A 27794-nucleotide genomic window follows, 5' to 3' on the forward strand; every position below is an offset into this window, starting at 1 on the left:
GACCCTGGCGCTGTGAAGCAACAGTGTTAACCACTATGCTACCGAACACGCGACGGGTTGATCGGTAAATCCTGCCCATCGTTTCCTGCGCGTTAAATCGTGCCCCACATCGGGAGTATTGTGTACAGTATTGGTCTCCCTATTTAAGGAAAGATGTAAATGCATTGGATGCTGTTCAGAAAAGGCTTACTAGACGGCCAGAGTGTGAACTTTGCTGGTATGGGCAGCATTTATTGTCCAAGCCTAATTGCACTTGTCAAGATATTAAGGAGTAGGGCAGCATGGTGGCGCAGTGGTAGCACTGCAGTCTCACGGCACCGAGGTTCCAGGTTCGATCCCGGCTCTGGGTCACTGTCCGTGTGGAGTTTGCACATTCTCCCTGTGTTTGTGTGGGTTTCGCCCCCACAACCCAAAGATGTGCAGGGTAGGTGGATTGGCCACGCTAAATTGCCCCTTAATTGGAAAAAATGAATTGGGTACTCTAAATTTAAAAATATATATATATTAAAGAGTAATGATAGAGTATTACTCTAGAGTTTTGTTGTGAGGATTAATATGGGGTAATGTCGGGAATCATGATAGGGCATTTCTTGAGGTTTTGTTTCCTCGGTTATTGTTACAGGAGATTGTAGGACTATTACTTCAGGGTATTCATACATAGGCGATTATAGGATATTGTGGGATATTATTGTGAGCTGTGTTTATTGGATATTCTGTGCGTGTGTCCATATATGGCCATGAACAATTGATCAAAGCAGCCAGTGAGCAGGACATTGTAAAGCTGGCACACTTTGAACCTGGCATCAAAGCGATTGCAATTCGATCTTTATGTTGCCTGATGCCCAGGAAGTGAATATCTTCAGTTTAAAATATTAAACAGCAAGCGCTCTGAGCATGCCCAGGTGTTTGAAAGCTGTGGTGAGGAGCATGCTTGGCGGGGGGGGGGGGGGGAATGATGGAGGGGGGGGGGGGGCAGTGGCAGTAGACTGACCGCGTCTGTTCATATAACAGTGTTCCCAGAGGATTAGACAAGGGATTACCTGTGTGTGTCCCTTGTTAACTGCACACGCAGACACCGAGAGGAGCCAAGGTCCGGATTCTATCCATTGACACCAGGGAGGCATTGGCTGATCTGGAATCGAATGGTTTATGGGGGAGAGCTGGCTTTGATTTAGAATGGTACAGGGTGGGAGAGGGGGGGTTCTCAGAGAGAGGATAATCCTTCCTCTTTCTCGCTTGCCTGTTGGGGCTGAGACTGCTGCTGCATAGAAACCATCGCCTCTGCACGAGTCGACAGATTTGGATTACAGGCTGAAGCCGATTTGGTTCCTTTTCGGGACATGTGTGCCTGTGGTTAACGGCTGTGTCGTCAGCGCTAGTCACTGAGGAAAGCTGCTGTGATCTGAGGGATCCCAGACACAAACGTCCCCAACAGGGCTGATTCAGCTTGCACTCTCCGTCAAGGCTTTTTAAACCGAGCAGCCGACCCTGTGGGTCATTCAGCCCGGAGCCTGCAGGGAAAGGATTGGCCTGAGGGGGACAGAGTTTGGAAAGAGTTCGGGGAGTATTTTTGTACGGAGGTGAGCTGGATTAAATGGTTAAGGATGAGCTCAGATCGGGAAGGTGGTAACGTAGGGGCGGAAGATGCAATGGGCTGGAGCTCCTGAAGGAGGCGCTCCGCATGAGGAATTTCACAATCGCAGGAAATCCAGACGGGAATCGCTGAGTAAGATCAGGAAGGCAGGGAATCCACATGGAATTCGCTGAGTGAGATCAGGAAGACAGAGAATCCAGGCCGGAATCGCTGAGTTAGATCAGGAATCCAGGCGGAATTGCTCAGTAAAATCGGGAACACAGGGAGGAGAACATTTGGCAATTTTGCATTTCATCGTTTCCATTCAAACCTGAGGGAGGAACTGGAGGAAAATCTCGGAACGAGGTGAAGATGAGCTTCACCAGCCCCCATCGCCCAGTAACTCGGCATCAATCCTCCATTTATCGCCTTGCCGAGGATTTCTTCTGGATTGGAGGCAGCATCGTGACACCAGCCACATGGAGATTGGGACAGTTTGGTAGGTCGGATAAAGTGTCACTTACTCATGTGCTGATCTTTACAGAGAGAGTGAAATAGAGGCAGTGAAAGGGAAGAAGTGAAACAGAGTCAGGGAGGGAGAGAGAGAGTGAGAGAGAGAGTGAAAGAGTGAGTGAAAGAGAGAGAGTGGGAGACTTGCTTTCTATGGCATTTTTCACAACCTCAGGACTTCCCAAAGTGCCTTACAGTCAATGAAGTAATTTTGAAATGTAGCCAGCGTGAGAATGCAGGAAATGTGGCACAGCAAGATGCAACAATCTGCAATGCGATATTGACCAGAGAATCTGTTCCTGTGATGTTGGTTGAGGGATGGATATTGGTCACGACAGTGGGACAACTCCCCTGCTGTTCTTTGAACTAGTGCCATGGGAACGTTCACTTCCAGCCGGGAAGGCAGGTGTGGGCTAGGTTTAAAATTTCATCTGAAAAATGGCACATCTGTCCATGCAGCACCCCATTACGGTGCAGCACTGAGAGGGCCGGCCCAGATCCCAGTCTCCGGAGAAGCAATGAATTAAATTTGAGTTACCTGAGATCGCGGTTGGGTTTAAAAGCATTGTATTTTGGAATAACGAATGATACCTGTGTCCAGTGGGAAAGAGAGAGCGAGAGACAATCCCATTAACCCATTGGTATCTCTCCCTGATCAATTCTCACTTTAAGGAAGAGTCTTTGTGAGGTTTCAACTAAATGCTAAATTAGTTCTTGACTAATTCTAACACCAGATCGCTTTCATATGCAAGAACAAACGGATTTAGTAGGTGAGCCAGCAAGATATTCAATGGGCCCCAAATGAATCATTTAATTACACAGGCAGTAGTTAATCCTGCTGCTAATGGCTATTGTAATCAGTTGGGCCAGCCTGGGAGAGCATCTTAGTCCAAAGCAAAATAGATAGCTTAGCAAATTTTGCTCTTCGCTCTCGTATTCTCGCAAAATCTCTCTCTTTTTTTCCCCCTCTCACTGACTGTCTATCTCTCTCTCAGTCCTTCCTTCTCCCTCTTTCTCTCTCCCTCTGCCTTTGTAAGCCTCTCTCTCTCCCTGCCTCCCTCTCCTCCTGTCTTTGTATATCTCTCTCTTAAAATTTTTTAAAAATAAAATACTTAGAGGCTTGACAGGGTTCGAGGGGCCACTTCCTCTGATTGGAGAGCCGAGAACACAGGGGCATAGTCTTGGGGTGAGGGGTCGGCCATTTAGGACTGACAAGAGGAGAAATGTCCTCATTGGCAGGGTTGTGAATCTTTGTGAGTTCTCTACTCCAGAGGGCTCTTGGTGTCCAAGAATATTGATCTTTGCCCCGGGTCACTGTCCGTGTGAGGTTGACACATTCTAGTGCTCTGAATGCTCTGACATTGGATATATTCAAGTCTGAGATCAATAGCTTCTTTTTTTAAATATAAATTTCGAGTACTGTTGCCTTTTCTGATGGCTCTGCTCTAACTACGGCAATCAGTGGGGTTGCCCTCCTTTCTTTTGGTATCTATATTCTTAGAGTCGCCAGGTATCAAATGATACCACCACAAGGTTCAACCGGCTATCGATCAAAGAGCCAACAACCAGTTAGTTAGTTCAAGGTCAAGGGTACTTTATTTACACAAAATTAGTCCTGCAACATGAACTACTAGTTAACTACACCTATCGACTAAGCTGTGCAGAGGGACCTGGGTGTGCTGGTGCACGAGTCGCAAAAAGTTGGTGTGCAGGTGCAACAGGTGATTAAGAAGGCTAATCGAGTTTTGTCTTTCATTGCTAGAGGGATGGAGTTCAAGACTAGTGAGGTTATGCTGCAATTGTATAGGGTGTTGGTGAGGCCGCATCTGGAGTATTGTGTTCAGTTTTGGTCTCCTTACCTGAGAAAGGACATATTGTCACTGGAGGGAGTGCAGAGGAGATTCACCAGGTTGATCCCAGAGTTGAGGGGATTAGATTATGACGAGAGGTTGAGTAGACTGGGACTGTACTCATTGGAGTTTAGAAGGATGCGGGGGGGATCTTATTGAGACATATAAAATTATGAAGGGAATAGATAGGATAGATGCGGGCAGGTTGTTTCCACTGGTCGGGGATAGCAGAACTAGGGGGCATAGCCTCAAAATAAGGGGAGGTAGATTTAGGACGGAGTGTAGGAGGAACTTCTTCACCCAAAGGGTTGTGAGTCTCTGGAATTCCTTGCCCAGTGAAGCAGTTGAGGCTCCTTCTTTAAACGTTTTTAAGAAAAAGATAGATGCCTTTCTAAAGAATAAAGGGATTCGGGGATATGGTGTACGGGCCGGAGAGTGGAGCTGAGTCCACAAAGATCAGCCATGATCTCATTAAATGGCGGAGCAAGCTCGAGGGGCCAGATGGCCTACTCCTGTTCCTAGTTCTTATGTTCTTATAAGACAACCTGTACTTAACTTCAGGCACCCGGCTTAGGTCAGAGGAACAGTGGCCGTCGTTCGATTCTGGATCTATCAGGTCTGTAGGAGTAATTGCTGCTCAGCTGGGCTCATCCGTCTGGTAGCGGGCGTTTAACTTGGACTTGCTTCTGGTGGTGCTGCAATTGGAAACAGACGTACCCGGGGCGCCAGTTCCAAAAGAGGACGAACGCATAGCGGACTCTCTTCTTATACTTGGGGGTTTTCGCGCTCTTTTGGGCGGTCCTTCAGTTTGGACCCCACTAATTGGGTGATCCCCAATCACTATGTTCGATTTCTAACCAATAAATGGGCGGGTGTCTGGATGACTGGGCGTGTCCCAAGCGGTCACTGACCCCGTTGTTTACGCTTCCCTAGAACAGGGAGTGGCGCCAAAATGTCTGGGACTGTACCGGTCGCTCAAGTACCAGTCCTGTGTCTTGGTGGAGATGGGCCATCAAATTCTAATCGGCCCATCAAAATGCTAATTGGTCGGAATTTCGATACCGTCTGGACTCCTTGCAAATATACATTTCAGGCTCTGAGCCTGCCTGAGTCTTGCTTTGTCCATTTTACCCGCTAGGCTTTGCAGGTTTCTCTGTCCCTAGTTGTAAGTGGCCATCCCAGATGGCTACAGTACCCAATTCTTTTTTTCCTAATTAAGGAGCAATTTAGCGTGACTAATTTACCTACCATGCATATCCTTGGGTTGTGGGGGCGAAACACACGCAAACCCGGGGAGAATGTGCAAACTCCACACGGACAGTGACCTGAGGCAAAGATCAATAGATTCTTGGACACCAAGAGAATCGAGCGATACAGGGACACTCTGGGAAAATGGAGTTGATGTAGGTCTTTGTCCAGAATTTTATTGAATGGCAGTGCAGGTATGCCCCTAACCCGCTCCTATTTCTTATTTTTAAAATTTAGAGTACCCAATTATTTTTTTCCAATTAAGGGGCAATTTACTGTGGCTAATCCACCTACCCTACACATCTTTGGGTTGTGGGGGCGAAATCCACGCAAACACGGGGAGGATGTGCAAACTCCACACGGACAGTGACCCAGAGCCGGGATCGAACCTGGGACCTTGGCGCCGTGAGGCAGCAGGGGTAACTACTGTACCACCATGCCACTCCTTTTTTTGATAGAACTATCATCAGGTTTAAATGGTAAAAACAAAATAAATATTGACATTCTGGACACAGAAGGAGCGCACGGCTCTCTCGGTCAGCGTTGTGATCAATCAGCACGCACCTCACTTCGCTGGCCCTCGCTTTACGTGCAAATTATTTCAGTCGCGGATGGAAATCAGTGGAATGTTGCTGCTCTGTGCGTGGACAGCGGTCAACAAAGTATCTCGTGGGCCGCACACGGAATCCCGACGGGTATCACAGGCCACAGGTTGCCCACCGTTGCTCTATTCCATTTTCCCTCATGTACTTACTTAGCTTCCTCTGAACTTCATCTGCAGTGGGTGCCTCAAGTACTCCCTCTGGTAGCGACTTCCACATTCTCACTTCTCCATTTGTGTAACTGTGTAAAGGGGTCTCCCCTGAATTCCCGATTGCATTATTGGCATCTATCTTATTTTTAAGGAGGGAAGCATGGTGGCGCAGTGAGTAGCACGGCTGCCTCATGGCGCCTAGGTCGCAGGTTCGATCCCGGCTCTGGGTCACTGTCCGTGTGGAGTTTGCACATTCTCCCCGTGTTTGCGTGGGTTTTGCCCCCACAACCCAAAGATGGGTCAGATTTAGGACTGAGCTTAGTCACCTAAAGGGTTGTGAATCTATGGAATTCCTTGCCCAGTGAAGCAGTAGAGGCTCCTTCATTAAATGTTTTTAAGATAAAGACAGATAGTTTTTGAAGGATAAAGGGATTAAGAGTTATGGTGTTCGGGCCGGAAAGTGGAGCCGAGTCCACAAAAGATCAGCCATGATCTCATTGAATGGCGGAACAGACTCAAGGGGCCAGATGGCCTGCTCCTGCTCCTAGTTCTTATGTTCTTTTGTGCAGGCTAGGTGGATTGACCATGCTAAATTGCCCCTTAATTGGAAAAAATTAATTGGATACTCTAAATTTTTTTTTTTTTAATCTTATTTTTAAGGACTTTAGTTTTAGATTTGTTCACAAATAGAGGCATTGGGCTGGATTCTTCCGTCTCGCCCGCCGCCATGGGTGAGCTGCAGACAATGGAGAAATCCATTGACCTCGGTGTGGTGATATGCATCACTGTGAGTAATGGGGTTAATGTAAATACACATAGACTAGATAGACACTCGAGGGAGCATCAGAGACATGACACACAGACATTCAACCAATAGGTCAGTAAGATAGGATATGACAAATGGGCATTCAAGATACACACAGAGGTGACACTACCACAGGAGGGCATTACACCAACCCATATAAAAGGACACAGCACACATGCTCAGTCTCTTTCCAGTGGAGACACTCAGTGAGTACAGACACAGGGTTGATTGAACATCACACCCACCCCGTGGAATGTAGCAGACTGGTTCATCAGTCTGAGTAGCGATAGCAGGATTAACAATAGATCGAATACAAGTAGGAGAATTGTTGATAGTTTAATAAACGTGTTAAAGCTATCTCCAAGTCTGAACCTTCCTTTGTCCGAGTGCACATCAAGGAAGCAGCTTATGCTACGTCAAGAGCATAACAAAACATGGTACCAGTGAGTAACTGTTTAAATCCATATAGCTACAACTCAGCAAACAGGGACAACCAGCAACAACACCCAGGCAACATGATCGAGATTCCGGTTCCACAGTGGCTCAGGTGCCACGGCAATCTCAGTGCAAACTGGCGTGCATTCAGGCAAAGGTTTGAGATCTTCCTGGGTGCAGCCGACCTACAAGATGTGGCCGATGCTGAAAAGACAGAGCTTCTGCTCACCATCGCGGGTGCCAGAGCAGAAGAAATCTTCAAAACATTCAAGTTCTCCAAAGGGCAAAACAGGAGCGACTTCCAGGCAGTCCTGGACAAATTCGAACAATACTGCGAGGAAAACACAAACAAACCAACAGAAAATGGTAAGAGAGGCGGCAATACTCACCACGAGGCCAAGGTAACAAACGACAATTTTGATCGGCGGCCATCTTGGAAAAGGTACCGCACATGCGCATTTGAGAGAAATACGCAAAGTAAAGGAACCGTGATCTGCGCATGCGCAATCCATTCCTACGCTCTACGTCACAAGCATCATGACGTCAGAGGACCCGGACCATGGCCACTTAAATGGAAATGTCCCAAAACAAGAAAAAAAAACGTAAAGCCTCAAAACAAAATTCTTTCACCTGGAACGACAGCACAATGCCTGAAATTCGACCAGTAGCTGAAAGTAACCTCCGCAGAACCCTGCAACAAGCAGTTAGCATCGCCCAAAGAGATGATACAGTCCTTGAAGACTGTGACTCAGAACTTGAATTCTTCTTTGGACATCGCGAGCCCAATGCCAGCTCCGACACAAAACGTGATGATATGGTCCTAGAAGACTACGACTCTGATGATGATTTCATCATTGGCGATGGCGACCCCAGTACCCAATCCAACACAGACGCGGATGTGTTCTCGGATTTGAGGATCTTCAGCCCAGCACATATGACATCCTGACTCATGAGTGCAGGATTATGGTGCGGCCTGACACCAAGAGACAGAGAGCAGTCCAAGCCCACAAAGAGATGCCTGCTGCCACACAGAGAGTGGTCCACGCACCGCAAAGGGTCCCCGACTCCACACAGAGTGGTCCACGCACCACAAAGGGTCCCAGCCTCCACACAGAAAGCGATGAAAGACTCCACAGCGAGACAACTGCACGTCTCCACACAAGAAGTGACTCCAGTGACACAAGGCTCCACAGCGAGTTTGACTCCGGACGTGGAGCATCCAGAAACCTCAGAAGATGCAAGTGAACCTGCAATGACTCCGGATGGGGAGCATCCAGAAACCTCAGAAGATGCAAGTGAACCTGCAGTGACTCCGGACGGGGAGCGTCAAGACACCAAAGCTGATTCGGGTGAACCAGAAAGGGCTCCAGACGGGGAGCATCGACAAATCAAAGCTGACTCAGGTGAAACAGACCAGACTCCAGACGGGGAGCATCGACAAGCCAAAACTGACTCACGCGAAACAGATCAGACTCCAGACAGGGAGCATCGACAAGCCAAAGCTGATTCAAGTAAGCCGGACATGACTCCAGACGGGGAGCACCGCAAACTCAGTGACGGCACGCTCAAGGAGACAGCAGATGCCACAAAGCACGCTACACGAGTAACTGTGTGAAGGACTCGTATTATCCACAGAGTGTGGTCCTTGAGCGCAGCAAACAAGACAACAAAACCAACAAACACAACAACAACATTAAAGACAATAGCAAGAAGCGTACAAAAGGCAACAATGTCGACAACAAGCACGACAAAAACAACACCAATGGAACTACGACTGGCACGACATGGTACAACTCTACAAATGAGGGACACTGTTACTGCTCAGCTCAGTACAATGACATCCCATGGCAGGATGATACATTTTACCAATTCACGTTTGCTGCACTACCAACAGGCAACATGGCTTTCAAGACAGATTGCATACATCGCTACCACAAGCATCGGAAGAAAAAAAGACTCCAAATCAAACAACAAAGTGATGTGACCACTTCTTGGTTCCTTACGCATAGGGATACTGATGGCGTTCACAAGGACATGCCACCATCAACATCACCAACTCACCAACCAAACAAGAAAGACACTCGACCATAATAATTAATGGATTTTGGACTCATACATATGATTTGGACTTATTGTTTAATGATCACTGTTATCATAACTTGTACAGAGCATCAGTTATCTACCTGTTTTTTTGTTCAACTTTCTTTAACACTGTACAGAAAATATGTAACACGAAAAAAAGGGGGATGTGGTGATATGCATCATTGTAAGTACACAAAGGGTTAATGTACATACACTACACCTAGCTAGACACTAGAGGGAGCACCAGAGACATGACACACAGACAGTCAACCAATAGGTCAGTAAGATAGGACACGGCCAATGGGCATTCAAGGTACACAAAGAAGTGACACTACCAACCCATATCAAAGGACACAGCACACATGATCTTCCTTTTTCCAGTGGAGACACTCATTGAGTACAGACACAGGGTTGATTGAACATCACACCCACCACGTGGATTGTAGCAGACTGGTTAGTTAGTCTGAGTAGCTATAGAAGGATTAACAGTAGCGTTGAATCCAAGTAGAAGAATCGTTAACAGTAATAAACGTGTTAAAGCTATCTCCAAGTCTGAACCTTCCTTTGTCAGAGTGCACATCAAGGAAGCAGCTTCTGCTACGTCAAAAGCAGAACAAAACACTCGGGTGGGAATCTCCCGTCGCCGGGCCGACGTGGCCGGTGAATCCCGGCCACCTTCTCCACATCTACTCTACCAAATCCTTCAGATTTCTTCGATATCAAATTTATTGGTTCAGCCTCCTCTTTCCCAACGAAAAGAGGCCCAACCCGTTCAGCCATCCCTTTTGGTGACCAACCTGAGATCAGAAACTCTCCAACATGCCTGAGCCTAGGTCTGCTGCTCCAGGATACTGTATCGATGTATGGATACACCAATAGGGCAGCACAGCGGTGCAGTGGTTAGCACTGCTGCCTCACGACACCGAGGTCCCAGGTTCGATCCCGGCTCTGGGTCACTGTCCGCGTGGAGTTTGCACATTCTCCCCCGTGTTTGCGTGGGTTTCACCCCCACAACCCAAAGATGTGCAGGGTAGGTGGATTGGCCACGCTGAATTGCCCCTTAATTGGAAAAAATGAATTGGGTACATTAAATTTTTTAAAAACGAATATACCAAGTGGAGGTTTATTTTCACCTACTGTGTTCCCCATTGTGAGCAGTGCGCCTCACTCCTTGAAGCTGTACCATGTCCTGTCGCCTGGAGGCCTTTCTCACAGCCTTCGACCCACCTCTGACCTCCACCTTTCCTTCTCTCTCTGTCTCAATGCATCTGTCCCATTTGCCTGAGATCCTCACTGACACACCCCTCCTTGTTTCTTCTCCTTGGCTTTGAAGAACCCTCACAACCTGCCTTTTTTAACTGCTTCTAGCCTAATTCTTCCTCTGGCCGCTCCCCATTTTTATTTTATTTTTCAAAAATAAACGTTCCAATTAAGGGACACTTTAGCGTGGCCAATCCACCTACCCTGCACATCCTTTTGGGTTGTGGGGGTGGCACCTCTCGGACACGGGGAGAATGTGTGAACTCCACACGGACGGTGAGCTGAGGCCGGGATCGAACATGTGCCCTCGGCGCCATGAGGCAGCAATGCCGACCACTGCGCGCCGCTCCTCGTCTCCCCATTTTTGACATCTGTGTAACTTTGCCCCTGTCCGGCCCTGCCTCAGTCAGCTGCTGAACCCCTCAACCCATCCAGCAGCCTCCAAACCCGCTGCGTGTTTCCAGTGTTGCCCCGGCCTTGGCCAGCCTGCCATCTGCTACCCTCCATAAAATTAAACTTATTCGAAACCCTCCTCTACCCTGACTCGCACCAAATTCCCCTGTGCCCACTGGCTCCCGGTTTGGCAAAACCTCAATTTAACATGTCCTTGTTTACCCAATCTCTCCATGTCCGTGTCATCTCCTCCAGGCTAACCTGCCTCGGAGATCTCTAGTTTTTGGAAAGAGTTAATTATGGAGTTCAGTGACTAAACACAATCCTTCCGTGCCCCCCCCCCCCCACCATAAAACATTAAAAGGAGCTAATTTCCAAGCGTATAATCCAACTTTAATGAGCTCATGATGTTAATTATTAACATATTCGAACGTTGAGTTGCTAGAATTTAATTTGAGAGCAATTTGTACCATCAGAATTTACTGTTCAATTATTTATCTTGTGTTGGCTGAGCTGAGCGGCATTAAACATCGATGTATATAAGTAGAAAGTCCAGGAACTGTGTGCGGACTGCCTGAAATCCCTCTACTCAATGCAGTAAGGGACATGAGGACGAGGTTGGCCTGTTTTTTGTGCAATGCACAAACTGGGATATGGTAGGTGAAAGCTCCCCATCTCTCCACCACCAATGCAGATGGTGTTCTGCATTGTGGAACCTTCTCCTGAGCCCCTTTCCCTCCACAATCCCCATACCGACTGTCTCCTTGGTAACACACTTTTTAAAAAAATTGTTTCTCTCCCCCTGCACTCTCCAACATATTGATTACGTTGCTTTCAGAATGCGCTCCATCCCGTCCTCCCTATTAAATCAGTGATCGGCAGGAATTTCTTAAAAATAGAAAACCGGATCAAAGTGCTCGTGAATCATGAGGTGAAAATTAGGCCGGTGTCAGTCACTGTGGCTGTATTAGAGTGAAGCTCTGCTGTCAGCTCTGACATGTATCTCTGACAGGGTCATTGATACGAAGCAACGTGATTGTATTGATCCATGTTGAGCAGATTAGTGCATCAGTGTCGTTTCCCTATGATACAGTACCTTCCTGTTTAAAACAATGTGACCAGGAATGTAGACCCCCCTCTCCCAAAACCCAGTGCAGGTAAAATCACCTCGTCTTATTTTAATAATGATGGGTCTCTGTAAAGCAGCCATCATTGTCCGCACAGTCTTTGCAATCGCACTCACATGTACAGCAATTTCTGATGCACACTGACATTGCGCACACGTCAGTTACACACACTACGCATTTCACGCATTTTATGCACACAGATGTTACTCACACTACAGATGTTGTACACACTTCTGCAGGCATTGCTCACTCATACAGACGTGACACTCACCCATAGGCACACAGGGAAATTTACAAAACATGCACAGAGAACAGAGAGACACACATTACACAGAAATTCCCACCTATCGTGTGAACGTTACTTTCTGCCTTCCAAAGAGAGACTGATATAAAGAGGCAGACACACACATTCCATCTGTTCCCCTATTCAATAACAAATCTCGCTTTCTACCGTCTCCCTGACATTCACAGCTCTGAGATCTACTGTGTGGATTCTGCTGGAATGTTATGATCAGTATCTTGTACAGATTTTTAATGACTATTATTTGACCTGCTGCACTGCCAGTCATTAAGCGGTTTCATGATAAATCGACGGAGAGCCAGTAACTCCCAACATCTACTGGGGCAAGCCAAGCCTGCTTCTGAGGTAGCCATGCCAGACCTGCTCTTGGATCTCTGGTTTCCAAACCAATTGCAGCCGTTCCCTGGTATATCCACAGCTTTGGGTTGAGGGGGTGAGACCCACGCAGACGCGGGGAGAATGTGCAAACTCCACACGGACAGTGACCCGGAGCCGGGATCGAACCCGGGTCCTCGGCGCCGTGAGGCCGCAGTGCTAACCACTGCGCCACCGTGCTGTCCAGAGTTCTAGGATTTTGACCCTGTGGGTGTGTGGGTGGTCTACTAAAGAGATCCCAGTAGCTATTTCTCTGCTATAGGCCTCGGGAGCCTGTCCCCTTTGACAGTAGGCCAAGTTACCAGATCCCTCGAAAGACTCAGCACAGAGGATTCGGACAGAAATTGACCTCAACAGGATCGAACGGACCTCTGACTTCCGCAAAAAGTTAAAAGGAACACTTCCGGCTATTGCTATTTCACCTGATTCAGCCAACACAGAACCAAAGGCAGAGAACCACGGCAGATATATCGGGCATCATCTATCATCAATCCAAACAGCAAATCACCCTGATCCTGAACACAACTCCACACAAAACTCTTCAATAAAATGATCATCACTAACTAATGATATAGTTGATCAGTAAATCAGCCACAAGCAAGCGGCCTGTGGGTCAAAGGCTGTTTCTAAACCATTAGTGAGTTAAGGGACCTCTGAACGGTGAGGACGTTGGATAGATCAATTAGGCTGTGGCTACTAACCAGACCCCACCCCAGTTCCTTGTTGCGCTAGGCGGCTCTCATTGGGTGCAGAGTGGAGGGAACTATATCCCAGGCTGCCCTCTCATCCATTTCACACATGCCATTTTATGTAGAATTACAGAGAACAGAATTACACCATCCAACCAGTCGGATGCAGCGTTATAAATGGCAACCTTATATCTTTGTCCCTTTGTTTTGTATTCTTTCACAAGTCCAAGTCTTTCCTCCACATCTCACCTATTGAGCCCCTTCACAATTTCAAAGACCTCTGTCATCCCTCATTAATATCCACTTAAGAGGGCAGCACGGTGGCGCAGTGGGTTAGCCCTGCTGCCTCACGGCGCCGAGGTCCCAGGTTCGATCCCGGCTCCGGGTCACTGTCCGTGTGGAGTTTGCACATTCTCCCCGTGTTTGCGTGGGTTTCGCCCCCACAACCCAAAGATGTGCAGACTAGGGGGATTGGCCACGCTAAATTGCCCCTTAATTGGAAGCAATTAATTGGGTACTCGAAATTTATAGCAAACAAAAAATATCCAGTTAAGGACTTCATTTCCCCCATTCGCCCAGCAGTGGGCAGGGGACTCGTCATGCGGTACAACCGGAATGCAAACCCTGTTGGAGTTGCTTGTGGGTTTTGGGAGGGGCGGGGAGGGGGGGGGCGTGGTAGGGGAGGTTCCCCTTTCAAAACCACTCAATGCCACATCGAGGGACCTGGAATCAGGAAGGCAGGGACCCACTGAGAGCCTCCCTCTTCTGCCCTTGCTTCCAAACCCAATCCCTTGCAATCTCCATCGCGTGACGCCCATTCCACTGTCATTCACTTGACTCGTGGCCCTGGTCCCTCAGCAATCCTGGGCCCCTGGTTGGTGCATTTCGGCGGTGGCCACTGGCACTGCTGATTGGTCAACAGCTCTCGTGGGGTTGTCAGGTGGGGGGGTGAGATTTCTAGACCACTGTGCCCATCTGGCAATTCAGTTGGACTCAACATGGATCACTTGTCAGCTCTCCGGTGGGTGAGGACCTCCCCCCAGCCCCTCACCTCCATTAAATACTGCCCCTCATTTCTAGTGGATAGAGCCCAACTCATTTCCATCTTTCCTGACAACCATGCCGTCTCAGTACTGGTATCATCCTTGTGAACCGTATTTGTATCTGCTCCAGTGTCTCTGTATCTAGTTTGTTTTTCTTTCTGTTATGGGAAGAGGGTCTGGCAAGGCCAGCATTTGTTGTCCATTCCTAATTGTCCGTGAACATTTCTCGAGTTAAGAGTCAACCGCATTGCAGTGGGTCTGAAGTCACTTACAGACCAGGCCGCTTATGGAAGCGTCAGTGAACCAGATGGGTTTTTACAACAACCGACAATAGTTTCATGGCCTCCGTTACTGAGACTAGCTTTTCAATTCCAGGTTTATTGATTGAATTCAAATTCCTCCCACTGCCAGGGTGGGGTTTGAACCCTGGGCCACCGGATTACTAATCCAGTGACCGTACCACTACGCCACTCTCTCCCCATAAATACAGTGACCAGGACTGTGCGCAGTGATCCAAGTGAGGTCTAACCAGAGGAGAGATTTTCCCACCACGGAAATTGTCGCGGACTGATGGACCAGCAAGCGGCCTGTTGACTTCGGGCGGGAATTCTGGGAGTGGAAAGTTCTGCCACAGGATTCTATACAAGTTTAATGTGCTGGTCGATTCTATCTCTCCGGAAATGAAACCCAGTGCTCCATTTGTAGTCTTTATTGTGTTTTGTTGACCTGTGGTCCCGTCACTCGTCCAGTGGGGAAACAGGCGTGATGCAATGGGTGTGTGCTGTTCTGAAGATTCCACAGTCGATCCGATTGGATCTGTCTCCAGCGGGGAGGGGCTGGTTGTGATGTGCCCAGAGCACAAAGAGTGTCCATTTAATTTGACCTTTTCCATAAACCGCAGCTGCGCTAAAGCTTGGAAAACCCAAGTATCAAGATGCGAAGCACGGTTTAATTTCAGAGGTGTTAAATGTCGGAACAGCCAATTCCAAGAATGTTTTCCCATTGACGGGGGCTGGCTGGGATCAAAGGTCATGGATTTACGATCATTGGTATTAAAGCCAGACAGGACGCAGAGGAGGTCTTTCTTTACACAGCGAGCTGCCATGATCTGGAAAGCGTCTCTTGCAATGCTGTCAGATCAAATTCAAAAGTAACTTTGCAAAATGGAATGGGATAGGTTTTTATCAAGGACACAATTGCTGGTGACAGCAGCGAGGGATAACTCTTTTAAAGAGTCATAGGAAACGGGACCTCCTTGTGCGCAAGGATGAGCCTGATACAGTTTAAGGTGGTGCACAGGGTGCACATGACTCGGACGAGAATGAGTGGGTTCTTCCAGGGGGTAGCAGAGTGTGAGAGGTGCAGGCAGGGACCAGCGAATCACGTGCACATGTTCTGGGGTTCCAGGCGGGAGTGTTTGCGGTCTTAGCCAGGATAGTGGGGGAGGAGGTAGACCCTTTGGTGGTGATATTTGGGGTTTCAGAGAAGCTGGAGCTCATGGAGAGGAGGAAGGCCGATGTCGTGGCCTTCGCCTCTCTGATTGCACGGCGACAAATTCTATTAGAGCAGTCGGCAACGCCACCGGGGGGGGGGAAGCAGCCAGGCCGTACAACTTCTTGCGGCTGAAAAGATAAAGTATGAGTTAAGGGGCTCAGCAGAGGGGTCTGGGAAAAGGTGGGGGATGTTTGTGACCGTGTTTGAGGAGCTGTTCATCACGGGGGTGGGGGGTGAAAAAGGAGAGAAAGTTGTACAAAGTTGTACAGTTGATTGTTGGGAAGTATATTTCCCAGGTTGTTTATGTGCTGTAACCTTTGTTGATACATGTTTGTAATAAAATAGATTTAAAATATATAAAGAGTCATCGGATTGAGATTAAGGCTATTTGGCTGCACCATTACGGTTCAATGTGCTATTTGGTCAGGAGGGCTGTTTACAGCCCAAGAGATGTGAGCTGTTGTCCTGTGCACTGATGTCCTCTCTCTTTTCCCCCTTTCTCGCTGCAGTGGAACGATGTATGAGCTTGATGCAGTCTGGGACCCAGATGGTGAAGCTGAGAGGAGGCTCCAAGGGCCTAGTGCGCTTCTACTACCTGGATGAGCACAAGACCTGCATCAGGTGGCGACCGTCCAGGAAAAATGAGAAAGCCAAAAGTAAGTGAGGTCATCATCGCGCGACCTCCAGTTAAAGCAGAACCTTACGGTCATGCCGTGCCCACTGCACCTTCAGGGATGGTTCAACACCAACAACTTCCATTTGTGTAGCACCTACCAAACACGTGGAACGTCCCAAAGTGAACTGACAGCCAACAAATTCATTTCTGAAGCTCGGTCACTGCTGTCATCGTGACAATCGTGGCACACAGCAAGATCACACACCAGCACTAAATTATGACCGGTTAATCACAAAGGGCTATTGAGGTTCTAATCTGCATACATTTGGAACAGAGGCAGGAAAAAGCCTCCTATTTTTGGGGGTGGTGGGGTGGAATAAGTGTGCCTGGTGCCTGCGTTGGGGGCCGGGGAAATGATGTGAAAACGGTGGTCCGCAGTGTTTCGAGTCGATGCATTTCATAGGATCCTGATGAGCAGACTGTCTAATTACAGTTTAATTATTCACAGGCAGACATTTAAACAGGCGCATGTGATTTGTCCTTGGGTAGCATTTTATAACACACGGCCAACAAAGTTGTGCAATGTAAAATACCTTTTGATATAAACTGGGCAAAATCCTTCTATAAAATCGAAATGCGAGGTGATGAAGCTCCAGTTTGTAGTTGGTTCAGAGAGAATGGGGTGTACGGAGTCATAGCAACTCATGTGGAACACTGCAACACTGTGAACAGGTTATCGAAGGAAAGACAAACTGGCATTGGAGGCAGTCAGGGGACTCGGTTGATCCTGGGTATGGAGGGATTTTCTTACGAGGAGAGGTTGAGTAGGTTGGTCTTGTGCTCATAGGAGTTCAGAAGAATGAGAGGCGGTCTTATTGAGACATCTGGGATTCTCGGGGGGGGGGGGGGGGCCTTGACAGGGGTAGATGCTGAGAGGGTGTTTCCTCTTGTGGGAGAGTCTAGGAGCAGAGGGCAGAATCTCCAGAGTGAGGGGTCACCCATTTAAGACAGAGATGAGGAGGAATTCCTTCTCTCAGAGGGTAGCGAATCTGTGGAATCTTTTACCTGCAAAGGGATATAGAGGCTGGGTCGTTAAGGCTGAGATAGAGAGATTTTAATCAGTAAGGGAATCAAGGGTTATGGGGACAAGGCAGGAAAGTGTTGAGGATTATATCAGATCAGCCACAATATCATTGAATGGCGGAGCAGACTTGACGGACCGAATGGCCTCCTTCTGCTCCTGTGTCTTATGGCCATTTGTGGATGTCCCGAGGAATGGTACATTGATCGGTCACCCTGGGTGCCATGAGATGATGGTAGACCTTCTCCATGAAGTATTGGAGTCTAACTGCTGTTAGCTGGGCAGCGCTAGAATATTGGTCCAGTTACGTTGATTATTTGTCCATGTCAGGCTGGCCTGTGTCTTGCGGGGGAACCTGCGGACGGTGGCGTTCCCATGCTGCTTTTAATCTTGGTGGGAGAGACTGCGGATTTCAGAGGTGGGGTAAGTTTGACAGGGTACAGGGCACCTCTACGTAGAATGTAGAGCACAGAAGCGCACCATTCTTATAAACTGCGATGTGCCCCACCATCAGGTGGCCCGTTTTAGGGAGGGTGAGTGAGCGATAATGTGTGGGGCTCCCCTTCCCCTCTGCAAAAGAGCGCCGTGAAATCTTTCACGCCCACCTGAGACGAGTGAAGGAGTTTCAGTTTAATGTCACGTCTGCGCGCACCATCGGCGGGACTGTAAGACCTCACCCCAAGTCTCTGGAATGGGACTTGAACCCACGACCATCCGATCGGAGGGGTGGGAGTGCAGCCCGAGGAGCCACAGATCTTATCGGTGCGCCTGCCCAATGAGGACATTTAATAATAAAAACAGATGCAAATGAAGGGAAGAAGCACCACTAAAGATATTGCGGCAGCCGAGAATGTAAACTTGCGAGATTTACATTCCAGAAAGGATTTGAAGGATGATTGTAATACATTCTTTAATTTATTTGTTTAAAAGTGCCCACCAGAAGGCCCCGTGTCAGTTTACTCATTGTTATTTAGTAAGCAGATGCAGTGACTACTCTGTGTAATCATTCTGCAGAACCATAATCTCCGGGTTTATCCTTCAGCAGATTTAGTGGAAAAAAAAACCTGGTTATCACATCTGGGAGGTGCTCCAAATATGTTATTAAATAATGTGCTGAGAGAAAATTGAAAATTACATAACGAGCGATGGGAACAAAATCTCTCGCTCTCAGCATTTCAATTCAGCTGAACAACAAGCACCTGCATTTATATAGCAGCCTTAACGTTATAAAATATTCCACGGTGCTTCACAAGGGGGGAAATCAGGCGAAACGCGACACCCGGCTGCATACGGAGATACTCCGCTGGAAGACCTAAAGTTTGATTAAAGAGGTGGGTTTTAAATGGCGTGACAGGGTGTAGAGCATAAAGTAATGGCCAGGCCCCTGCCTCATAGGGCTTGTTCTCCCTTTGTCCAGGTGCTGCAGTGAGTGAAGGAAATCCGGATTTGAAATCTGGCAACTGAAGTCCACCTTGTCAGTGGTAATCATCAACTGTTAAAGGTCGACCCCATCAAACCTTTCCTCTTTAAAATGTGACTTCCACTTGTGGGACATTGAAAAGCTTACAGACGTAAATCCAATATAGTCGCTCATAAATCTGGTAGGAAATTTCGGAGAATCCTTTTTCTCCGGGAGTGTGAGAACTTTGAGCTCGCCGCCACAATGAATAGCAAAGATGCATATAAGGGGGAACTAGACAAACAGATGGGGGAGTAGGAAAGAGAAGGATTTTCTGACAATGTTTGAAATTGGGTGAGAGCAGGCCCATCTGGAGCATAAACTCCCACGTAAACCAACTAAGCTTAAATGACCTAAAATTAGAACAGAAAATTCTGGAAAAACCTAGCTGCCAACACGTGTCCTCGCGAGGCTGCAGCAAGAGCGTTGGGTTAAACACTGGCCCTTTAGCCTCAAAGACTAGAGGTTCAAATCTGACACAGGCTCACACAGGGACGGTAACAGGGTCGACTTGCATTCCAGAGGTCTGGCTTAATTGTCCTTGCGGATTCAAATCAATCTTGGAAACAGGAGGGGTGGAAATTCCCACCTGCCATTTCATTATGGTTAGCACTGTTGCTTCCCAGCGCCAGGGACCCGGGTTCGATACCCGGCTTGGGTTACTGTCTGTGCAGAGTCTGCACGTTCTCCCCGTGTCTGCGTGGGTTTCCTCCGGGTGCTCTGGTTTCCTCCCACAAGACCGAAAAACGTGCTGTTAGGTGAATTGGACATTCTGAATTCTCCCTCCGTGTACCCGAACAGGTGCCGGAGTGAGGCAACTAGGGGCTTTTCACGGTAACTTAATTGCAGTGTTAATGGAAGCCTACTTGTGACAATAAAGATTATTATTATCGCTGGCGAGGAGAAGCAGAGAGATCTGATGGATCTAGGGGCACTTGATGCCAAGACTGAGGACAATAAGTCTTCTCCCATAATCCCTCTTCTTATTGTGACGAGTGAAAAATTACAGAAAATAAAAAATCGCTCTTAAAATTATTTAAAAAAAAAAAGAAAGGCAGGGAGTGGGGCAGCAGGGTGGCGCAGTGGTTAGCACTGCAGTCTCACGTCCTCGAGGTCCCAGGTTCGATCCCGGCTCTGGGTCACTGTCCGTGTGGAGTTTGCACATTCTCCCCGTGTCTCCGTGGGTTTCGCCCCCACAACCCAAAGATGTGCAGGCTAGGTGGATTGGCCACGCTAAATTGCCCCTTAACTGGAAAAAATTAATTGAGTACTCTAAATTTATTTAAAAAAAAGAAAGACAGGGAGCGTCCCGACACAGACCCATCTCTTTCAAAGGGGGTTTTCTCTGCAGCAGATACACAACTTCCAGGCCTCATCCCTTCGTGAACTGGCTGCATAGATGCTAAAGATGCCCTGCTCCTCTATCGTACCCAGGCTGCTGTAGTCTCTGACTTTGATTGGGAAAACTCTGGAAGAGTCAGCAAGTTGTCATGATATGCAAACATGCAACCAATGAACACTCAGAATAGGACACAACCAATGGGCAGTCAGGACACTCAGAGGTGGCATCACCACAAGGGGGCATGACATAAACACTATAAAAGGGATGAGGCACCCACACCCGGCCTCTTTCCACAGACAGACATCTAGAGAGTCAGACAGGGTTGATCAGCAGCATCACACCCCAGCACGTGGCTTAGAGCAAGCTGCTACAGTTAGACTGAGTTACTGCAGTTAGATTAGCAGAGAGTCGAACTCATTTGAGAACTGTGTTAATAGTTCAATAAACACGTTGAACTCATTTCAGAGCCTGGAGCATCCTTTAGTTCAGACTGCATCAAGTAGCAGCCTGTGTTATCCGAAGCAGCATAACACAACAGTTGTGAGAATGGGAAAGAAGTTAATTGAAGTGGAGGTGCTGTGTTGATGCTCCTTGGGGCTGCATTATAATTAAATATCCTGCTTATCCAAGAACTGTTTGAAGTAATAACTTAATTTCTGATCAGCGCTTTGTGCTGTAGCCATGTTCCCTGGTAGTCCCCTGGTACAAATATTGATCTTGATAATAAAGAGAATAGTTCAACATTAAACACCTACTGAGCAAACTAATTATACCTTCTCATTTAGAAACATTTGTCTTTCTGCTTTACCTGTTTATTCTCTCACTTGAAATCTCCCTGGGTCATAAGAATGTAAAATAGAAGCGCAGAGGCCTTAATGCCCCTCAAGCCTGTTGCGCCATTCAGTAAAATCATGGCTGATCCCACCCCATCTCAATATCCCTTTTGTTTTACTCTAGCTTGGAGTATGGGGCCATTCCTTATTGCCCATGAGCGGGTGGTAGTGAGATGCCTTGCTGAACTGATGCAGTCATTTGATGCAGACACACCCATGGGGCTGTCAAGAATGGGCGGTACGGTGGTGCAGCGTTTAGCACTGCTGCCTCACGCCGAGGACCCGGGTTCGATCCTGGCTTCGGGTCACTGTCCGTGTGGAGTTTGCACATTCTCCCCGTGTCTGCGTGGGTCTCACCCCCGCAACCCAAAGATGTGCAGGGTAGGTGGATTGGTCACACTAAATTGCCCCTTGATTGGAAATAAAACAATTGGGTACTCTAAAATTAAAAAATAAATGAAAATAAATAAAATTTAAAAAAATTGCCCCTTAATTGGAATTTTTAAAAAATTTAATTTAAAAAGAGTTCCTAGATTTTGACCAAGAAACAGTGATATAATTCCAAGTCAGGATGGTATGTGAGGGCTTGTGATGGTGGTGTTCCCATCATCCCTTGTCTTTTTAAAAAAAATTTACAGTACCCAATTATTATTTTCCAATTAAGGGGCAATTTAGCATGGCCAATCCACCAAGCCTGCACATCTTTGCTGCCTAGCTCTGGATGGTATCGAGTTTCTTGAGTGTTGTTGGAGCTGCACTCCTCCAGGCAGGTGGAGAGTATTCCATCGCCCTCCATTTTGTTTTAAATTTGAGTCCTCAACCGCCACGCGAGAGTCCCGACTGGCCATACCATGTTAATTCCACACCGTCGGGAACTTGGCTGGTCGGCAGCGGAGTATCGCTGGGGGTGGCCTCTGGCAATGGCACCTCCAGCCACGTGGAGTAATTCGCGGACGCGCGGATGTTCAGGGCCTGGGGAATCGCCGGATTGGCGCCGACCCTGATTCCGTCGGGAAAGTTGATTCTCCGCTCCTGTGCCAAACGCAATTTGGGCACGGGGCTGCAGAGAATCCAGCCCCTACTCTCGGTTCAATATGCCGATTCCCCAGGTACCCGAGGTGTGGGATCAATCTCCTTTGCCTCGGAGAACCCGGCTGAGCGCCATTCAGGACTGGTCCCCGTAAATGGAATGGAACTCGTAAGGGTCTCCCAGGGGATCAGAGGCCCCGAGGCCCCCAGGTGCAAGCCCTTTTGGCAGGGTGGTACCCTGGCAATGCTGGTGCCAGCCAGGCACTGCCAGCCTGGCATTGCTACCTGGCTGCCAGCCTGGCATTGCCATGGTGACCAGGTGCACTGCCAGCTGGCAGGGGCACTGCCAGGGTGCATTGGGGGTGCCGGAAAATCTGTTACCCCCTGCTGCAATGAATGAGAATATTTCAAGAGAGAATTATTTTTTTAAAAATAAATTTAATGTACCCAATTAATTTTTTCCAATTAAGGGGCAATTTAGCGTGGCCAATCCACCTAGCCTGCACTTCTTTGGGTTGTGGGGGCGAAACCCACGCAAACACGGGGAGAATGTGCAAACTCCACACGGACAGTGACCCAGAGCCGGGATTGAACCTGCGACCTCGGCGCCGTGAGGCTGCAGGGCTAACCCACTGCGCCACCGTGCTGCCCCCTAGAGAGACAATTATAAGCCACAACGACAGAGTATGAAGAGTTGTGTCGTCACTGCAAATGAAAGATAATTTGGCTGAGGTGGGAACGATGTGGGGCCCTGCTCTGGTTGTGGCTATTGTGGGCCTGTCCCCTTCCGTAAATCACTTAAATCTGGACCCGTGGGAATATAGTCAGTAAAATAAATAAATCCAAAAAAACCTCAAAGCGGATAGGCTCTAACTGGGGGGCAGTCCTCAATCTCAGTGAGGCCGAATGCCTCTGGTGAGTCTCCAGTGCAGACTCGATGGGCCTCCTTCTGCGCTGTAAATTCTATGATTCTAACTCTCCCAATTCCCACACTCCCCCCTTCACCCCGCTCAGGCTCCACTCATCTACTTTAAAAGGAGTGAAACTGCACAAATCACACCTCTCATAATTGACACAATATGATTCGCTAGATCGGGGTAATCAACGAACGACACAGGCCATCATGTTCACATTTCAAACTCCCCTGCAAATCAAGATTATTAAAGCGAGCAGCTAATTTGCAAACTCAGTGCGGACGTCGCTTTCAATCTCTCGCTTGAGGACACACCCTGCCTGGGCCGCATTTCCGGAACCCGTCAGGATAGATGGCACACCGTGCAGCAGGATCTCAGCCACACGGAGACGAGCCCTCACCAAGGAATGTGCTCTTTCGAGTGTAAGAACCCTTTCCCTTTCCTCCACCGCGCTCTTGAAAGTAGCTCACGATTCTTAAAAGTGTATGCTGATAATGTGCATCACTGAGCCGGGACCTTCAGCCAAGATAACATTTTGATCGATAGCGGCCATCATCCAGATCAACACTGCACCAGGGGCACCGCCAAGGTGAGAGCCTGTAGGGGCAGCAACTGCACCACAGCAGCAGGGCACCAACCCCGCCGACTCCGACCGCCACACACAAACCAGGATGCTAATATTTTGGGCACCATCTAACCAAAAAATAGAGTCCGTTCTGGCGAGGGTTAGAGGGATCATCCCTGGCACCACAAGCACTGGGAATGATCTCACTGTCTAAAGGCAGTCTGTATTTTCAGGCACCAATGGGGACGCCCTTCAAGACCGCATTGGCGTCAGTTCCTGCACTGAGGGGCTCCAATGAGCAGAGCACCTCAGTGAAGGAAGAGGTCAGAAAATGGCGACCTGATCTCGCGACACCCCCCCCCCGATGCAACCCCTGGACATCCCCAACTCACCCGTACAGGGGTCCTCGGGACCCCCGCACCCCACCTCATACAGACAGAGCACCTCGGGGCCCGATTCTTGGTATGGGCACAATGCCAGCCTGCCACCCTCGCACTGCCAGGGTGGCACCCAGGTGGCACTGCCAGGGTGTCCAGGTGGCATCAGCAGTGACAAGGTGCCACCCTGCCCAGAGGCCGACTACCTGGGGGCCTGCGATCACGTGGGAGACCCCCCCCCCCACCCAATCGCCGTTCTGCCGAGTCCCCATTTGTGGCGCCCGGCTTTTGAGTTTTGTGAGTTTTGAAACTCACTTAACTCTGCGGGATTGGGTCCCGCCCATTGTGGACTGGGTCCTGATTGCCACGTCTCATGGGATCTGGTTAGATCCGCGAGGAGTAACAGCCGCCGGGAATCGTCCAGTCCCAATTCCGGCGGGACACGGCCGGTATGATCGTGTCTTTCATCTCGGCTCTTCCTCGCAAAAATGCCAATCAGGTATTTCCAGGGACATGGCACGAACCGTGTAGGCCAAGAAAAGACAAATTATGAAACCAGGATGACATAATGGATTAAAAGACAAGCGGGTCCAGAGCTCGCGAAAACAGGACTGCTCCCGCGTTCACATCACGTGACCCCCCACCCCCACCCCCCAGAACCACCAATGGCCTTCCCATGTCCTCCAGTAGATGCAGTGGCAGTTCTCACTTTGAGCCTCCCTGGCTGTTGCTATTTGGGTAAAAGTAGCAAACGCAAAGGTCCCACAGACTCGGCAGTCATACAGAAAAGCAAAATACTGCAGCTGCTGCAAACCTGAAATAAAACAGAAAATGCTGAAAATACTCAGCGGGCCTGGGCAGCAACTGTGGAGAAAGAAGCAGAGTTAACGTTTCAGGCCATGGACCTCTCCCCCTGGATTCTAATGAGATGATACTGTTTTTGCCAGTGTTGGTTGGGAGATGGACGTTGGCCACGGCACTGCGAGAGAACTCTTCTTGTGATAACATCATGGGATCATTGACAACCACCTGAACCATGCAGATGAGGCTTCAGTTTGATGTCCCTTCCTAAGGAAGGCATCACTCTCTGCCTGCTCGGAGAAGGAGGTCAAGGAGCCAGCGATCTCAAGAGTATAACTTACAGTGGATTTCTGGGTAACGTTCTTGTCTCTTGGGTCCAGATGTTGTGTGTTGAAGCCGAGCTGTAATGGAGCACTGAGAGACTGCTGGACCGTCTCAATCAACATCACCACAACAGATTGCCTGGTTATTATCACATCACTGTTTTGGGATCTTGCTGTGTAGATTTGGTTGGCCAATTACAACAGTGACCACACTTCAAAAGTACTTTTTTGGCTGTGCAGTAGTTTGGCCTGTCCCGAGGTTAGAGTCATAGAATCACATAATGCAGAGAAGACGCTTTGGCCCATCAATCGGCACTGACAAAACTACCCTAAATCTACACTAGTCCCACTTTCCAGCACTTCGCCCATTGCCTTGATAGTTATAAATGCTCAGCACGTACCTTTTAAAGGTTGTGAGGTTCCCTGCCTCTACTCCCCTCCCTGGCACTGCATTCCAGACTCCCATCACCCTCTTGGTGAAAAAAGCTTTCCTCAAATCCCTCTAAACCTCCTGCCCCTCACCTTAAAATTATGCCTCCTCCTTATTGACCCTTGAACTAAGGGAGACAGCTACTTCCTATCCACCCTGCCCATAACGCTCATTATCTTAAACACCTCAATCAGTCCCCTCTCAGCCTCCTCTGCCCCAAAGAAAACAACCCAGGCCTGTCCGGCCTCTCTTCAACCCCTTCCATCTGACTCTCTCACTTAATGTTCACTCCCTTTCTTCTCTCTCCTCCCACTTTTCCCTTCCATTCTTCTTCCGGTTCCTTCACCTTGTGCCTTCTTCAATACCCTTCATCCTCGAGGCGGCATGGTGGCAAAGTGGTTAGCACTGCTGCCTCACGGCGCTGAGCATCCGGGTTCGATCCCGGCTCTGGGTCACTGTCCGTGTGGAGTTTGCACATTCTCCCCGTGTCTGCGTGGGTTTCACCCCCACAACCCAAAGATATGCAGGTTAGGCGGATTGAACACGCTAAATTGCCCCTTAATTGGAAAAAAAGAATTGGGTACTCTAAGTTATATATATTTATTAAAAAAATACCTTTCATCCTCCACCATTAATCTCCACTATCCCTCGCCCCTCCTCTCTTATAACAGGATGTGCTCATCCCCACTACCTCCCCTCCCCTATTCCTATCCCTCTCAATTCTCCTCCCCCCTTCCCTCTTCTCTGCTGTCACCATGCATCTCTCTGACCCCTCCCCTTCAACCTCCCTCCATCCTCATTTTTCTCTGCTGCCTCTCTCCTCTTCTCTAACTCCTCTTTTCCTAATCCCTTCCTCTCCTACCTCCTTCTCTCTTCCCTTTGCCTCTCCCTCCCATTCTTTCCCTTCCCCTCGCACCCCCCCTCCTCCATTACAACATGACATCACACCGGCAGGGGGGGCATTATCAGCCTCATACCAATTAAATGCTAACAAACTCAGTTGACAGCTCTCCAAGGCGGCTCTCGGTCTCTGAATGCGCTGTCGCTCGTTTTAAAGCTGGGAATGGATTGGTAGTGGGAACAACAGAGGACAATACTGTTCTTCACACTCCTTGAGTAATGGCATAATTACAAACATATTAGCCTGTAATTGTACTCCGAGTGACCAAGATTCAATGTGGCTGGGTGTAATAAGGCTCTAATCAGTAACAATTGTTTACAGCATATTGAAGAGATACACAAAAAAACTACACAGTATAATAGCAAAGGAATTATCAATAATTAACAGCAGAATTACTCCCTTCCTAGGGAAGTGGGATTAGGGTAGGTGCTTAATGGCCAGCACCGATACAGTGGGCCGAAGGTCCTCTTTTAATGCTGTAAAACCAATTAAACCACCCCAGGCCGCCTGGAAACCCGCGGGTGGGGGTGCCCTGCCTGCGGGAGCAGAGAATCCCGCCACCAGCGAATGGCTGGATGATCCCGGCCTATGACTCTTATCATTGGTCGTCAAGTGACCTAAATAAATTTTACGATAAAATGAAAGCTTGCTTTCATTATATGGACACGTAGAATACTGGGAGACTGTTGCAACGCTCCTCCCCAATCTTCAAACACCACTACCAATAACCTACCCATCTGTTACTCAGGGTTAGCTTGCACTGTCGAGCAGCACAGCAGGAAGTATTCCTGGTGTGTCATTGAGGAAGAAGCAGTGTGTGACACCGGGAATGTGACAGGGACCTCGCCCAAATTCAGAAGGGGAATCTTGTTGAAAAGGGAACATTTGCAGGACCGTGGGGATTGCGCAGGATGGGGAAGTGGAGCTTTCAAAGAGCCAGCACATGCACAGTGGGCCATGTGGGATCTTCCTGTGCTGTATATTACATGACAGGAGCAAAAGAATTGTGGACAGACGATAAGGTGTATTCCCCATTGTTTGCACCTTGGCAATGAGGGTTGATTGCCCCCTCGGATCCAGTGTCATCATGGTGGAGAGGGGAGGGGGCATTGGATGCTGGGGGGCACAAAGCTGAGAGGCAATGGGCCAGGAAGCCTATGGACTTCGCAAGGACACTTTCCAAA

At 48.5% G+C, this 27794-nt stretch overlaps 1 protein-coding gene across 1 annotated transcript in view; it reads left to right on the forward strand.

The window, feature by feature from the left end:
• Nucleotides 1-1226: 1226 nt before the first annotated feature.
• The window catches only part of plch2a (phospholipase C, eta 2a), a 268571-nt gene continuing 242003 nt past the window's right edge, over nucleotides 1227-27794 (forward strand). Inside the window, exons 1-2 of the mRNA XM_072478060.1 lie at nucleotides 1227-2072; nucleotides 16449-16595. Coding sequence (XP_072334161.1) covers nucleotides 1946-2072; nucleotides 16449-16595 — 274 coding nt within the window. The 5' untranslated portion in view covers nucleotides 1227-1945. The remainder of the gene's footprint in view (nucleotides 2073-16448; nucleotides 16596-27794) is intronic.

Source organism: Scyliorhinus torazame, chromosome 16 (assembly GCF_047496885.1).
Source record: "Scyliorhinus torazame isolate Kashiwa2021f chromosome 16, sScyTor2.1, whole genome shotgun sequence".
Lineage (NCBI taxonomy): Eukaryota > Metazoa > Chordata > Chondrichthyes > Carcharhiniformes > Scyliorhinidae > Scyliorhinus > Scyliorhinus torazame.